General features: G+C 42.5%; 1 protein-coding gene across 3 annotated transcripts; it reads right to left on the reverse strand.

Moving 5' to 3' along the window:
- Positions 1-373: 373 nt before the first annotated feature.
- On the reverse strand, positions 374-15,905 carry hmgn3 (high mobility group nucleosomal binding domain 3). Of its 3 annotated transcripts, XM_041188668.1 has the most exons (7): positions 15,740-15,902; positions 12,164-12,211; positions 11,945-11,971; positions 9,166-9,237; positions 6,826-6,927; positions 2,045-2,147; positions 374-876 (listed from the first exon to the last, which is right to left on the reverse strand). In XM_041188668.1, exons 1-7 carry the CDS (start codon positions 15,755-15,757, stop codon positions 863-865), a joined length of 384 nt encoding a protein of 127 aa, XP_041044602.1. In that variant the 5' UTR covers positions 15,758-15,902; the 3' UTR covers positions 374-862. The 3 variants fall into 3 exon arrangements, with proteins under 3 accessions (XP_041044602.1, XP_041044603.1, XP_041044604.1); XM_041188669.1 differs by lacking the exon at positions 12,164-12,211 and having other exon boundaries at positions 15,740-15,905; XM_041188670.1 differs by lacking the exon at positions 2,045-2,147 and having other exon boundaries at positions 15,740-15,897.
- Positions 15,906-16,485: the final 580 nt, after the last annotated feature.

Consider the following 16,485-nt stretch of genomic DNA (forward strand, 5'->3'; position numbering starts at 1 on the left):
TCAGAATTTGCAAGATCCCTCTCAACCTATCTTATGCTGAAACCTTCATGCCTTTGGTGACCTTATAAAACTTAACTATTTCAATGCTCTCCTAGTCAGACTCTCATTCTCACTTGTTGGGGTGACAGACCTAGATCCTTTTTGGAGGTATTGCTTTGACAATCCATTGTTACAACATGCATACCCATGGATATTATTTTTTAGTCAGAGAAAACAGAACTGAACACCCCGAAACTACATCACCCTCCTCAAAACAAGTTCATAACAGTACCAATTTAGTATCTGAAAAGGTAATAACACATACACTATCTTTGATAATTTTTCCTAGAAAAAAGGTATCCAGACAAAATAAACTATTTTGTTAAAACAAATATTCTATAATAAACAGGAGAACTGTTTATTACAAAGTGGACATCACAAACCAAGCTGGTGGTCACATCGTCACTCACCCATGTCAATTTTAGCACAATTCACCACTGATTTATTGCTTTACAAAAACATTCATAAAGTGAAACTAAGATTGAAATGTGGAACTGAAATCACGTTAAGCAGTAAAGCCAACATTTCAGAAGCTTAAAAGCCCACGGAACACGTATCCAAGTTATCAAGAGAAAACAATGTAAAATCTTTCCAATTGTAAAATCATTGTTCTTTTGCACAGTAAGTTACAAATATCACAATTTCCTAAAGATGTTCAGGTTTTCTCAATATCTTTCAGCATACACACTCTAAAGTGCACTAATCCTAAAAATATTTGCATTTACAAAATACTTGATAAAAATATTTTCAATTCTACAAGTGGTACATAAAAATCAACTGAAGACAATGGCAGATCTTTCAGTCATTCTGATCGCTTGCAGATTCAGTTTTCTGTTCCTAGAAACAAAGATAGCTTAATTAGACAATCAGTAAAAATTCAACTAGTTTAGTGAATCTGACAAGGTTTTTTTTTGCATTCATAATTTCCAGTCAGTAAAATTACCTTTCCGTTTTAAATGCAAAGCAAATTCAACTCAATTTATTAAAATTATGAGCAGACACCCAATGAGGTGGTTCTAACTTAATGCATTCTACTTCAAAAGTAAGGTTAAAAAATGATGTAATCAATGTTCCAATGCCACCAATGTTCTCTTTTAACTGGCCATCAGCAAGTGCCAGACGCTGCTCATACTGGACTATGCAATCTACTCAGCTCAGGAGCAGAGTGGAGCAGCACTAAGAGTTACATCTGTCCCCACTCCACAGAACAACTGCGCGTTAATGCACAGGCTGTCTTTTGTGTCACATACATCAAGGCTACTTTGAAAATCCAAAATCTATGAGAGGGACAATTAAAAATTTAACAATACGCAACCAATAAGGTCAAAAAGAAAGATGCACACCATTTACAAACACAATGTTAGTCTACAGTTTGATACAATGAGGCCATCTGTAAATGTAGCGTTCTGTTGATTCTCAGTTGTTGTTAGGATAGACACTGGGTGGTCATTGCAGATTAAGTTTTCAAGACTGATTTTCTTCATTTATTTGAATTTTCTGATTTATTTATTTTACAAGGAATGCATTGCTCAATAAAATTAAATTTTAGTTTCGCTCAGATTATAAAATTGTCTTTATGAATGGCCCGAAACCTGAACTTAAGTAGTTGAACTGCCAGGTTAGTATACACACACACAAGTTAGAAATAACATTTCACCTTTAGTAGTGATGTGCAACATGCAAGCCATTTATACCTTTTAGCATTGCTTAAATGTTACCCAGCAGAACCAAGGAATCCATTCCAAACATGGAACAGAATCAGGATTGGAAGTTTTTAGCAGCAATACTAGCTTATTGTACTTCTACCTTCAGGGCAATATTCATCATTCAATACTTAGTTATTACAATTATACACACAGGAACACACAGTTCAATGCGAGACTTCGAAAATGGCAGAAACACTGCACTCAATGTTACCAACCTGAAGAAATATCATCTAATTTTAAAAACAGCCAACTATAGCACACCACTGTATATACACTGCACACAGCATGTACTTTCATACCCTTAACTGCCACTGTCTCAACCTGCCCTTTCACCGACAGTGAGTGGGGTGGGGTACCTCTAGCTGAAGAAGTGACACTAACAGAGGGTCGAGAGACATGGATCTGCAACAAGTATTAGCAAAAAGAAAAACTTAACAAGAAATCAAGTCATTGCAAGTTTTACAGAATCATAAGAACGTTATTACACAAAAAGGAGGCCAGTCAGACAGTCAAGCAGAGAGCAACTCACTAGACCCACTCCCCCACCCACGTCCACCCCACCCCCTCCCACAGCCCTGCAATTTTTTTCCTCTTCAGATAATTCTGCAGTTCTCTTTCAAGATCCATGATCGAATCTGCCTCCATGACACTCTCAGGCAGTACCTTCCAGATCCTAACCACTCCTTGCATGAGAAGGTTTTTCAAGTCACTTCTGGTTCTCTTGCAATTAAGGGGAGGCAATGGCATAGTGGTATTATCACTCGACTACTAATGCAGAGACCCAAGGTAATGCTTCTGAGGACCTGGGCACCTCAATGGCAGGTGGTGGAATTTGAATTCAATTTTTAAAAATCTGGAATTAAGAGTCTAATCTTCATGAAACTATTGTCAATTTTTGTAAAATGAATGCCCTTTAGAGAAAGAAATATGCCGTTTTTATCTGGTTTGCTCTACATCTGACTCCAGACAGAAAAATGTGGTTGACTTTTAACTGCCTGCTAAAATGGCCTAGCAAGCCACTCAGTTGTATCACACCACTAAAAACAAGTCAATAAAGAATGAAACCAGATGGACTGCCCAGCATCGAACTAGGCACCAGAAACGCAAACTCAGCCCTGTCGATACTGCAAAGTCCTCCTTACTAACATCTAGGGGTTTGTCCCAAAATTGGGAGAGATGTCTCAAACTAGTCGAGCAACAGCCTGAGAGTCATGGTCTTAGATTCATACCTTACAGATAATGTCCCAGATACCACCATCCCTGGGTATGTCCTGTTCCACCGGCAGGACAAACCCAGAAGGAGTAACGGCAGCGGTATACAGTCAGGTATTGTCGTGGGAGTTCTCAAATCGACTCCAGGCCCCATGAAGCCTCATGGCACTAAGTCAAACATGGGAAAGGAAACCGCCTGCTGATTACCATGTACCACCCCCTCCCTCAGCTGATGAATCAGTGCTCCATGTTGAACACCACTTGGAGAAAGCACCGAGGGTGGCAAGAGAATGTACCATGGGTGGGGAACTTCAATGTCCACCACCACCAGTGGCTCGGTAGCACCACTACTGACCAAGCTGGCTGAGTCCTTAGGCACACAGCTGCTACACTGGGTCTGCGGCAGGAGCAGAGGGAACCAACAGGAAGGAAAAACATACTTGACCTCATCGTCACCAACCTGCCTGATGGAAGAAAGAAAAGTCATAGATGAAGCAGCTGAAGATGGTTGCACCTAGGACACTACCCTGAGGAACTGAAAATTGTTGCAAATGCTTCAGCCTTATCTTTTACACTGACATGCTGGGCTCCATCATCATCAAGGATGGGGATATTTGTAGAACCACCTCTCCCAGTGAGTTGTTTCACTTTCCACCACCAATCACAGGATGTGGCAGGACTGCAGAGCTTAGATCTGATCTGCTGGTTGTGGAATTGCTTAGATCTGTCTTGCTTGCTGTTTGACACGCAAGTAGTCCTGTTGTTGCTTCACCAGGTTGACAGCTCAATTTTAGGTATGCCTGGTGCTGCTCCTGGCATGCTCCCCTGCACTCTTTATTGAGCCAGGGTTGATCCCTTGGCTTGGTGGTAATGGTAGAGTGGGGGATATGCTGGGCCATCTGTCCATGACAGTATTGGTAGGAGTGACCACCACGCAGTCCTTGTGGAGATGAAGTCCAATCTTCACATTGAGGATACTCTTCATTGTGTTATGTGGCACTACCGACATGCAAAATGGGATAGATTTCAAGCAGGTGTAGCAACTCCAGACTGGGCATCCACAAGGCACTGTGGACCATCAGCAGCAGAATCGTACTCAACCACAATCTGCAACCTCATGCCTGGCATATCCCCCACTCTACCATTACCACCAAGCCAGGGGATCAACTCTGGTTCAATGAAGAGTGCAGCGGGGGCATGCCAGGAGCAGTACCAGGCATACCTAAAAATAGGCTGTCAACCTGGTGAAGCAACAACACAGGACTACTTGCATGGCAAACAGCAAGCGAGACAGAACTAAGCAATTCCACAACCAACAGGTCAGATCCAAGCTCTGCAGTCCTGCCACATACAGTCGTACATGGTGGCAGACAATGAAACAACCCACTGGAAGAGACAGCTCTACAAATATCCCCATCCTCAATGAGGGAGCCCAGCACATCATTGCAAAAGATAAGGTTGAAGCATTTGCAACAATCTTCAGCCAGAACTGCCAAGGGGATGAATCATCCCGGCCTCCTCCGGAAGTCCCCAGCATCACAGATGCCAGTTTTCAGCCAATTCGTCGTGATATCAAGAAACAGTTGAAGGTAGTGGGTACTGCAAAGTCCATGGGCCCTGACAATAATCCAGCAATAATACTGAAGACTTGTGCTCCAGAACTTGCCGCACCCCTAGCCAAGCTGTTCCCATACAGCTACAACACTGGCATCTACCCAGCAATATAGAAAATTGCTCAGGTATGTCCTGTACACAAAAGCAGAACAAGTCCAACCCAGCCAATTACCACCCCATCAGTCCACTCTTGATCATCAGTAAAAGTGCTGGAGGGGGTCATCAACAGTGCTATCAAGCAGCACTTGCTTAGCATTAACCTGCTCACCGACACCCAGTTCGGGTTCCGGCAAAGTCACTCAGCTCTCAAGCTCATCCCAGCCTTGGTTCAAACATGGACAAAAGAGCTGAACTCCAGAGGGGAGGTGACAGTGACTGCCCTTGACACCAAGGCCACATTTGACCGAGTCTGGCATCAGAGGGCCTTAGCAAAACTTTAGTTTGTGGAATCAGAGGAGGAAACTCTTTGCTGGTTGGAGTCATACCTAGCACAAAGGAAGATGGCTATGGTTGTTGGAGGTTAATCATCTCAGTTCCAGGAAATCACCACAGGAGTTCCTCAGGGTAGTGTCCTAGGCCCAGCCATCTTCAGCTGTTTCATCACTGACCTGCCTTCCATCATAAGGTCAGAAATGGGGGTGTTCACTGATGATTGCACAGTGTTCAGCACCATTCGTGACTCCTCAGATACTGAAGCAGTCCATGTCCAAGTACAGCAAGACCTGGACAATATCCAGGCTCGGGCTGACAAGTGGCAAGTAACATTCATGCCACACCAGTGCCAGGTGATGACCATCTCCAACAAGAGAGAATCTAACCATTGTCCTGACATTCAATGGCATTACCATCACTGAATCCCTCACTATCAACATCCTGGGGGTTACCATTGACTAGAAATTGAACTAGGCTAACCATATAAATACTGTAGCTGCAAGAGCAGGTCAGAGGCTAGGAATCCTGCGGCAAGTGACCCACCTCCTGACTCCCCAAAGCCTGTCCACCACCTACAAGGCACAGGTCATGAGTGTGATGGAATACTCTCCACTTGAATGGCACCCCATGCACAAACATTCAATCCCTCCACCATTGACAGTGGCAGCAGTATCTATCATCTACAAGATGCACTGCAAGAACTCACTAATGTTCCTAAGACAGCACCTTCTAAACCCACAACCGCTATCATCCAGAAGGACAAGGCTGCAAACACATGGGAACACCACCAACTGAAGTTCCGCTCCAATCCACTCAACATTCTGACTTAGAAATATATCACCATTCCTTCACTATTGCTGGGTTAAAATCCTAGAACTCCCTACCTATCAGCACTGTAGGTGTGCCTACACCACAGACAGCAGCAGTTCAAGGCAGCAGCTCACCACCACCTCCTCAGGGGCAATTAGGCATAGGCAATAAATACTGTCCAGACTCCTGATTTTTAAAAACTCTCTCAAATCTCCTCTTAAGAGAACAGTCCCAACTTCACCAATCTATCCACACAACTTATGTCCCTTATCCTCAACCATTCTCGATATCTTCTGTACCCACACCAATGCCTTCACATCCTAGAGTGTGGTGCCCAGAATTGGACACAGTGCTCTATAAAACACTGACTCAGCCTCAACAAAAAGGTTCTCCTTAACTTCCTTGCTTTTGTGCTCTAAACCCCTACTGATAAAGGCCAGGATCCAGTATGGCTGCTTTCTCAACTGCCCTGCACCTATATACAGATTCATCTGCTCCTGCACCCTTTTCAGACCTTTGCTTTCATCTGTCACATGTCTGCCTATTCCACCAGCCTGGCTATGTCCCCTTGAAGTCTATCACTAGCTCCTCACAGTTCACAATATTTCCAATTTTGTGTCACCTGGAAACTTTGAAAATGTGCCCTGTACACCCAAGTTTAGGTTAATATAGATTAAGAAAAGTAGTGATCCTAAGTGATCCCTGGGGAACCCCATTATATACCATCCTCCAGTCCAGAAAACAATCGCTCACCACTACTGCTCCCTGCCAACTTTGTACCTATGCTGCCACTGTCTGTTTTATTACATGGGCTTCAACTTTGCTGACAAGTCTGTTATGTGACACATTATCAAATGCCTTTTGGAAGTCCATGTACACCACATTACCTGCATTAGCCAAATCAACCCTCTCAGTTACCTCACTGAAAAGTCCAATCAAATTAGTTAAACACAATCTGCCCTTAAAATGCTTTTTAAAAAAGCTTCGAGTGCACATCACGTTCAAATTGTACCTCATCAGGTTTTGTTTCACCATTTTGAGCCGGCGCAACTTCTTCCTTAGCTATTTTCTTCTCCTTCCCTTTGGGCTGTTTCTTGGGTTTCGGTGAAAGCTTCTACAAATCAAAACAATCAAATGGTCCTGAAAGTTTGCTTTTCAAATAACATGGCATAGAAATACTACACAGTTCACAAAGAATTTCACTGCACAGAGAGCATTAAACTCAAAACTAGTGTTTAAGCTATGCACATCTCCTATGGTGCAGGTAGTTCAGGACATGTTCCAGTTTCTGATGTTTTCAACAGTTCAAATGCACATCGCACTAAATTTACTGAAAAACACATGATAGTTGACATGGTAGATATATTATACAACATACTGATACCGAAGTGCAAAGTGATGAGGCCAACAGAATAAACCTCAGAACTATCTACAAAATGGTGTCAGGATACCACACAGGAAAAGTATTTGCAGGTACTGTGCACAGGTTCCTTCTGCGCAATCCATGGCAACAGTAAAGAAACTTAGGATCTGGAGTTGCATAGTGAAAGGAGTGAAATATAAATCACAGCATGCATATTGAACGTTAAAGAGCATTGTATTTTGATGGCAACCAATGTAAAATTCCGGTCAGCATTTTATAGGGAGGGCATCCTAGCCATGGATAAGGTGCTCGGTGTCCCTTAGCTACAAAGGGGAAGAGAGAGTCAAAACAAGTAGTTTATTTACACAGGTGAAAACAGAAAGGGGATCGTCAGCCCAAAGGCCTTTATAGACTAGCAGGATTGGATGACACAAAAAGGAAATAGAAAGCTCCGGAAGCAATCAAGTTTATCAGTGACCTTTATTAAACTCCACCCATGCAGAAAGAAATTTTTTTAACAAGGGAAATTCTTGGTATGTGGTACAAAATCACTGGGTCAATGGCAACAGGATTTGTGTTATATTCTATGCCCCCATTTAAGAAACCTAAGATTCAACATATTTAGGCAGTTTAAAATAAAACATCTTGACCAACTTGTTCTCCCACTTGGAAAGACTTCTGCACCTGAATCTTTAACTCTCTACTCCTTTAGAATTAATATAGATTATGGGGGGGTGGGGGGAGTGCAAATTTCAACAGGCACAAAGAACAACCTTAAACAAAAAAAGGCCCAGCTAGACTCTGCTCTTCTTTCAAAATGCTAGTGACAGATTTAATTTTAAATTCTGTGTAGAATTTCTTTCCAATCAGTATTAGCTTTTCATAAGAAGCAAAGCCTTAATATTTAAGAGATGCTATTACCAATTAATTTTGTACCATTTTTTGCCTTCTACAGAAACTGAAATCAGCATGGGCCAACTGGTGTTTGTGTAGAAGTTCTAAGCATCAAGGCAATGCCGACCCCAAAACAGGGTTATTCTGCACTAAAAGAACTTTAAAAAAATTGATTGAACCAGGACCATCCATCCTCCTAGTATACTGCTGTATAGCTCACTCTTCAGGAGGTGAGGGGAGATTGCTTCTTTGATATGCTCCAAGCTCTTCACTGACAATAACGTGAAGGGAAGCCTTCAATAGCATTCCGATTGCAATACCAAAAAGTACAGTTTAGTGGCTAAATGCACTGCCAGTGTGTGGCTCTTGACCATAGAAAGCAGGAAACTAAAATTTCAATGTTTAAAAATAAGGCGTACCCCATTTAAGACAGAAGTGAGAAGATTTTTTTTTCTCTGAGGGTTCTGGGTCTGTGGAACTCTCTTCCCCAGAAAGTCATTGAATATTTTTTAAGGTAGAGGTAGGTCAATTCTTGACTAACAAGGGAATCAAAAGGTATCAGGGGTTGTCAGGATGGTGGTGTTAAGGTCACAGTCAGATCAACCATGATCTTATTGAATAGCAGAGCAGGTCAAGGGGCCAAATGGCCTACTTTTACTCCTAATTCATACGTTGGGCATGTTCAGCACAGCTGGGAAGTTAGGCTGCTAAAATTGCCCTTCGTACCCCACTGTGGAAAAAGGAACGCAAAGGATTTATTTCTTTCCCTCCATTCTCGGACCACCAGTCAATGAGCTGCGTTGGGAAGAGCGTATGAGGAGAAAATAAAAAGGACGGTATCAGGCTCTGTTGCAACGTCCTCCCTGGATGAATAAACCCAATATAATTACTGTTTAGGCTCACATGACAAATAACCATACAAGACAGACAACTAAGAGAGGGCTGCCAGAGATCATTGGAACCATACATCAATACATGTTAGGAGAGGAGTGGGGATTTGATTTTCTTCTTTAAAAATATTCATTGCATTAATTTGTAAGAGGATAATCATTAGCTACCAAAGCACTACAGATTTTAAACAATATAGATTCTTACCCTGGCACGTTTCTGTGGTTTGGACTCTTCCTTTGCAGCAGCAGCAGCAGCGGCGGCTGCAGCAGCAGCATTCTGCAACCAAAGTTTCAAATAATTATAAGTTCATGTAAAACTAAAATGCAAGGCATACATTTAATAGCTTGATGTACTTCAGTAAATGTAGGGGGATTGTCTGATCAAGAGTTAGCCCAACACTGGACATCATAAAAAGAAAAGTACTCTGATTAATAAGTAATTTGAGCAAGCTGCTCACATAAAAGAAGTTTTCAAATAAGCTGTTAAAAAGTTTTTATTTCCACAGTTGCAGAAAAATTAAGCCTTTGTTCCTTTTCTCCCAGTTGCCCGAATTGAACATAAGGGGGAATTTAGCAACGTAGGCAAAAAAAAAAGTTAAATAGGATGTGATAGTTTGTACTCCATGAAAAGAAGAAGAGTATAGATGAGCAGAGAACACTAGAGGTTCAAGAACATAATTCCTTTAAAGTGCAAGTGCAGGTGGGTGAAGCTATTAAAAGGCAAACAGTATTTGGAGGTTTTATAAATAGTAAGAAATAATGATAATTTTCTCCAATTGCAGAGGCGTTTGAAGCATTCAGAGCAACATGGACATAGATTATTTAGAAGCTGTTGTCCATTGCTAGAGGCACTCAAACGTTAGGATAAGACATCAGCAGATAAATAGTGGCAAGTGGTTTGAGGCACAAGACTGTCAGGTGGAAAAACATGAAATGGCCAATAAAGGGGACTAAGCATATAGGTGGGAGCACACAAGGAGGCAGCAGCAAAGCGGACCTCAAAAATACATATGCAGTGGATGTGGAGAAATTGGTGTTATATAAATTATGATGCAAGTTTGTGAATGCAGTGTTGTTATCCACTCTGCATACAAGAAACTTGGGCCTGTTCTTGAATGTTGCCCAAACAAAACTCATCAGTCCACACCTGGTTAGCCAAATATCCCACCATCCCTATATGTTGAAGGAGACACTCTGGAAAACGTCGAGGCTTTCCCCTACCTCGGCAGCCACCTCTCTCAAAAAAGGTCCACCGTTAATAAGGAGATCCAACACAAAATCAGCCAGGCTAGCTCAGCTCTCTACAAGCTAAGCAAATGTTTGACAACAAAGACCTCCCCAAGTCAACAAAAATCCTAGTGTACAGAGCAGTTGTCATCACCTGTTACCCTGGAACTCCCACCCTAACAGCATCATGGGTGTACCTACATCACAATGGAGAGTCCAGAGACCAGACAGCATAATCTCAGAGTAACGGGTCACCCATTTAAGACAGAGATGAGGAAGAATTTCTTCTTTCCGAGGGTGAGTGAATCTGTGAAATTCTTTTAACCAGAGAGAGCTGTAGAGGCTGGGTCATTAAGTATATTCAAGGCTGAGATAGACAGATTTTTAAACCAGTAAGGGAATCAAGGATTATGGGGAAAAGGCAGGAAAGCGGAATTGAGGATTATCAGGTCAGCCATTATCTCATTGAATGGCAGAGCAGGCTCAATGGGCTGAATGGCCTACTTCTGCTCTTACATCTTGTGCAATAGTTCAAGGCAGCAGCTCACCAACATCTTCATGGCAACTAGGGATGGGCAATATAAAAAACAATTTTGGCCCAGCCAGCAACACCCACATCCTGTGGAAGAAAAATAAAAATCACTACACTCCTGTAGTAGAGAGACTTGGACTGTGCTGTGACACACAAGAATTCTAAGAGAAATTCCATCAGCAACGCCTCCACCCCATTCTCCGGATTCGATGGGAGGACCAAATAAATGCTAATGTTCTGAAGACAGCTTCACAAGTATTCAGGCAAAACTCCTGAAAAATCAAGGTTGACGAACTGGACCCTCTGTCCAGGTGGCCAAAAAGCATCTCCCCTGCCAGATCCTTTTTTCTGAACTCTCAAAAGGGCCAATGTTCCAGGAAAGGACAAAACAAAAATGTTTCAATGACATGCTGAAGCTGTCCTTGAAGCAAGGCAGCATTGACATTAATAACTGGAGCAGCTTGCTTCCAATTGTTCAAAAAGGTGACAACCTGTCTGTCAAGCTGAATCGCTCAGTCCCAGTGTCTTATTGATGAGGCAGAGCAGAAGAAGAGAAGGAAGGAAAAGGAAGCAAACCCTGCACTCTGGATCCCATTACCTCATTGTGCCCCATGTGCCCAAAAGCCTGTGGGTCCAGAATCGGCCTGCTTAGTTACATCAAGGGCAATGGCAGAAGCTCGTAACTGAGTGGATGCTATTCTTGTATCGAGGGGCAGCCGACAAAAGGCAGATTGCAACCATTAAAATTTGCAAGTAATAACACAGGCAGGGGAGGAACATTTTCCAGGAACACACCAGGGATTCTCACCTAACAGCACACATTTGATGAAATAACAGTAGTTTTATTTACAATGTTACCCAGATTTGCTGGTGCTGGGTGAGGTTTCTCACCAACATCCAGGTACTCAGAAAATTAAAAATCAAACAGCCTCTTTGTTGGTTTTTAAAAAATGCATCAAATGCAGGAGTGGTACCATTGGGTGAGTCATGGGTGTAATTTGCCCTTTGACATTGACAAACAAGATGAACTTGTCTATGATGCTCATGAGGCTACTTCAACACATATGAGCCTTGAGGCATTTGTTGGGTAGATAAATGGGGAGTGCCTTGTCACCAATTTAAGCCAGAATGTGCTTGTGGCAGCAACCTTTATTGGCACTGAAGTAAGCAACACAATTTATCATCTCATTTACATCTATCATATTTGAATTGTAAATCTACTTACTTTTTCCAATCTATCAGATCTTCTGAGCTGCAAAAGGAGGAAGATATTAGATTTTTCTAGATGCACTGAAAGGGTTAACAAGATAATGCATTGCTGCCATTAAAATATTCTTGAGGGTCATGTAGCTACAAGTAAAAGACATGAACAAACAGCTGTGATAATAATGTGTTATTTAAATGAAAACTAGACATTGGAAGAAAAACCTGATAAAATTCTCACCGGCTTAACCACTTTTGCATCATGTTTTTGCTCGCCTTCACTTGGAGCCTGAAAGGACAACATTGCATATAATATTAATCTAAAACCGGTCTAGCCACAAGTAGTAAATGGCTCTGAGTTTTACGTTGCTAGCCATGTTTTCTTTCAAAGAATCAGCACCCAAACAGAGCTGCATAAAGTGTGCACAAGCTGATGACTCATACATTTTCTTTGCCACTTAAAAAAAAATACAACTAATTTAACCTGCAAAGATGTGTACACACACTTTAGAAGAAGGAAAAAGAGCATGTGTAGCTAAAACTCTATTGTAAGATGGCAAAGAAATCATAGGGAGCAGATTTAATCACTTCCATCTTGGCTTCTGAAATCGTTGAACCTGCCCACGAAGCAGATAAAATAAGTCATCACTGGGGACCTTCAGGTGGCACCTCCATCTCTGTCACCTACATGGAGGTAAGGTTGAGTAAGTGATTTAGAGGGGAGGAAGGATGAGTATCTGAGGGAAGGAGATGGAAGCTGGTGCAGGCAAGGAGGTGGTACGAGTCAGAGGCAGGATGAGATCAGTCAGTGGGCAGGGTAAGCAGGTTGACTGAATTATTAGCTATAGATTCTTTAGTGAGACCTTCCCACCTATAATACAAAATAGAAGAACCTGTAGAAATGGCGATTCAAATTAGAAATTCAAAATAATTAAAAAAAGGTCAGAAGCACACTGTATTACATTCAAAAACAAATACATATAATCTGTTAAAGTCACAGACCGATCCTTCCAGATGGAATGGAGAAGGCAGCGGGCTGAGGTGGAAACCAGAGAGTAGTTGATGAGATTCACAATGAGCTCCAAAGGGTTTACATCACCAGGTGAAAAGGAGTAGACTTTCAAAGTTACGGCAGCAACAGGGGAGAAGCCTGAACACAATTCTCCCAGCCACCCGGTTTGCTAAAAAAGTTGCCAGGATTGGACACAAGTTCAGAGTCAGTGAGCTGGAGCCCAGCCTCTGAGGATAGCTTCAGTCCATCGTGATTTTCCAAATGCTGCACAGACTCAGCACTCACTTGCTGGTTTTAAAACTGATGGTAAATTTAAAAAGTACCTTTCTACTGGAAACTCCTTTTTTTACTTCCACTTCGATGGGCAGAGGCCTCACTAAGTGATCAATGGCCAACTCATCATGACAGAATAGTAATACTGCTCCTCCCTGCACAGTTAAGTAGTGTAGAATAGAAATTATAAAGGGACACAGAGTGAACGAGCAGGCAAAATTCTAGCAGATGGAGTTCAATGTGGGGAAAGAGAGAGGCCCACCACTTTTGTTCCAATAAAAAAAGTCAGAATATTTTCTTATAGCAAGCCAGGAGCTGTGGGAAAGCAAAATAATTTGGGTGCCCATGTACACAAATCAATGAAAGCTAAAACACGGGTACAAAAAGTAATCAAAATGGCTTTTGGGATGTTGGGCTTTATCTCTTAGAGGTCTGGAATACATGTGAGAAAGTGATGCTTTCAGTTGTAAACCTTGGTCAGGTTTATCTGGAGTAAGCAGCTTTTTGTACTATATCCCCATGAAGGGCCTTGGACAGAGTCCAAAACAGATTCACCAGAAGCTTGAAGGGTTAAATTATGGGGGACAGAATGCATTAACGTGGCTGGTATTCCCATGAGTTTAGGAAGCTGAGTAGTGATCTAGTTGTGTTTAACATGTTAAAGGATTTATTTCCTCTGGTGGAAGAATCCAGAACAAAAAGGGAAATAATCTTAAAAAAGTTAGAGCTATGCCATTCAGGAGTGAAATCAGGAAGCATTTCTTCCACAGCACCAACAGACAGCTACTGTGAATTCTGTCACCAAAATGCTGTGGATAATGGGTCAATTGAAGCTCTCAAAGCAGAGCTTTTTGTTGGGGGAGGGATATGGAGTTGAAACACAGATCAAGCCATGAATCAGCCTCAATTGAATGAGCAAGATCCAGTGGGCTGAATGGCCTACTCCTGTTTCTACCTTCCAATCACTGATTTATCTCATCCTGCTTCTGCTGAACACCGCTCCTCTACAGCACTGATATCTTTCATTCACTCCCTTAACCAGGAACTAACATACCTTCCATTCTCTCCCTTACTCTTTCACTTTTCCTCCCCTCCCAGTCATTAACCAGAGTTGCTGAGTTGCCCCCCTTGTCCCCCACCCCTCCAGCTAAACACTTCCCATCCACTGACTGATAACACTCCAACCCACAGCAGCACTTACTTCTCCTGGCTAACAAAAATTTCCGCTTTGCTTCCGGTGATAACCTGCCTCACCTTCTCCGCACTGTCCAGAAACTGATTGATTCCTTCCCTCTGCTTCCCACCCTGGCCAAGTGTGCTAACGTTCTCAATCCACAACATAAACCCACCACACGTGCATTTGAAATGACTGAAGTGTTGACGCAAATAACAATCACTGAGCCCACTGCCCCCTCAAGATAAGATTAATTCCAGTTCTATAAATCCTCACTGGTCTCTTACACCAGTTAGAAAGTCCCTTTCATGCTTGCTTATTCCAATTCTTACTCCCATTCCATCCTTCAACATGAAACACTCGCCCCCTCCCTTTTACGGGGTCCATTTAAAACCCACCCTGCTGCATGTTAGCAAGTCTTTTCAATAGTCACTCCCTTCCAGTTAGTCTCTCAAACCTCATGCACCACATTGAATTAGCCTTTATTCCTCATTGCCCTCCCTCGTTATCTTGCCCTTTCTCCCCCAACTAATAGCTGCCCCCTGTCCCTTAACACTTTCCCAGTATAGCTAAATTTCCTTTTAATGGCCATCAATCCCTTTTTTGTTTGCTCCTCTCCCATCTTCAATGTTCACCTCCTTCCATTCTAGAGAGCCCTTTCAATATTATCTTCTTCCCCCCCCCCCCCCCCAACCTCCTCCCGTTAATGCTCATTCCCGCCTCGGGGGTTCACCGGGTATCATTAATGCTCGTGCCCGTGACGCGGAAGCCCGGGGGCGAGCACGCGGTCAGCCCGGGGGCGAGCACGCAGGCGGTGGGGACGAAGTGAGTGACAGGTACATACGGGCTCCGCTAAAGCCCCACAGGCGGAGATTAGTTTCAAACATGGCTTTAGCCTTCGAAAGAGGAGGAATAAAAAAAGGACTCCACTCAGTGTCTCTTCAAACATGTACGAAATACCCAGACACCAAATTTATTATCGCTTAATTTGGATTAATTACATAAATACACACATATATCTATATAAAAATGAACAAAGCCACCTGGAAGCATAGAAAACAGGTTCAACATTTGAAATATTGAAGTGAAGAAACACCCATTTGTTACAACCATCATGGAGGGGAGAAGGACACCAGATGACTAGAAAACGTTTTGTAATTTAATTAACGCGCCACACTTTGTTTCATTATTTTAAAAAAGTTTGCTCGAAAATAAAAACTTTTAAAATTAAAAAGGGCTATTTTGAAAATAAGAGCACAAAGAACGTACAACGCATTTACCCTTTCCAAAGGGAACACACCGTACGCCTTGAGTTAACGGGTAAAAATATAATAAATTGGCTCTGCAGCCAAACTTACTGTCCTTTTAGGAGGCATGGTTACAAAAAGTGGATCGAGTTGGTTTGTAGAAATACACTCTCACAGCTAACACTGCAACCACTGTTACAAGTTTCAACTCCCAGCCAGCGCAGTTCAATTTCTAAACACCTTGCTAATCAGATGATAATGTCATGCTAATTAGATGCGAGTCAGGTCTCACCCCCAGCATTCCGAGTGGTGGAGCGCTGCTTTAGTCCCGCCCACTTACCCTGGGCTTATCTTTCTATTGGTCAAAGAACAATGGGTGAGGACCGCTGCTGAAGAGCCCGTCTCACTCGAGGAGAGTGGCTCAGAGGTTGGGTCTTCAGCCTGTCAGTATCGTGGAAGCTGAATTTTTTTCATATATTGAAATTGCTGCAATTTGAGAGAGGAGGGGAGGGTGGGGGTGGGATCCGGCAAAGAGAAAAAAGAAACGCCCCCTAAACGCCGAGGCATTTGAACCCAGAATCCATGCTTGAAGCAATTATATTTGTACATCCAATCAAAACGCCAGAAAGCAGATGCAATTGCCTGTTTGGATATTTTGAATTTAAAAACAAACATCCTGCGGATTGGCAACAGTTGACAGAGCTGCTGTAAACGTACAGATCAGTCAGCATTTCTGGAGGGCAAAGATTGGCTCATGTTTCGGGTACAGCCATTGTCCAGAATTGTAATATTTAAGTTAGGTAAACTTTCAGGCTGAACATGTTGGGTAACCCCCCGCTTTTTACATAGAATAAAAC

The sequence above is a fragment of the Carcharodon carcharias genome, chromosome 5 (assembly GCF_017639515.1).
Source record: "Carcharodon carcharias isolate sCarCar2 chromosome 5, sCarCar2.pri, whole genome shotgun sequence".
In the NCBI taxonomy this organism is placed as follows: Eukaryota; Metazoa; Chordata; class Chondrichthyes; order Lamniformes; family Lamnidae; genus Carcharodon; species Carcharodon carcharias.

Coding starts and splice junctions, on each gene's coding strand:
- hmgn3 (XM_041188668.1), bottom strand. Junction 9,238..11,944: donor GATCTGATAGATTGGAAAAA/GTAAGTAGATTT, acceptor CTTTGGTTGCAG/AATGCTGCTGCTGCAGCCGC. Junction 6,928..9,165: donor AACCACAGAAACGTGCCAGG/GTAAGAATCTAT, acceptor TTTGATTTGTAG/AAGCTTTCACCGAAACCCAA.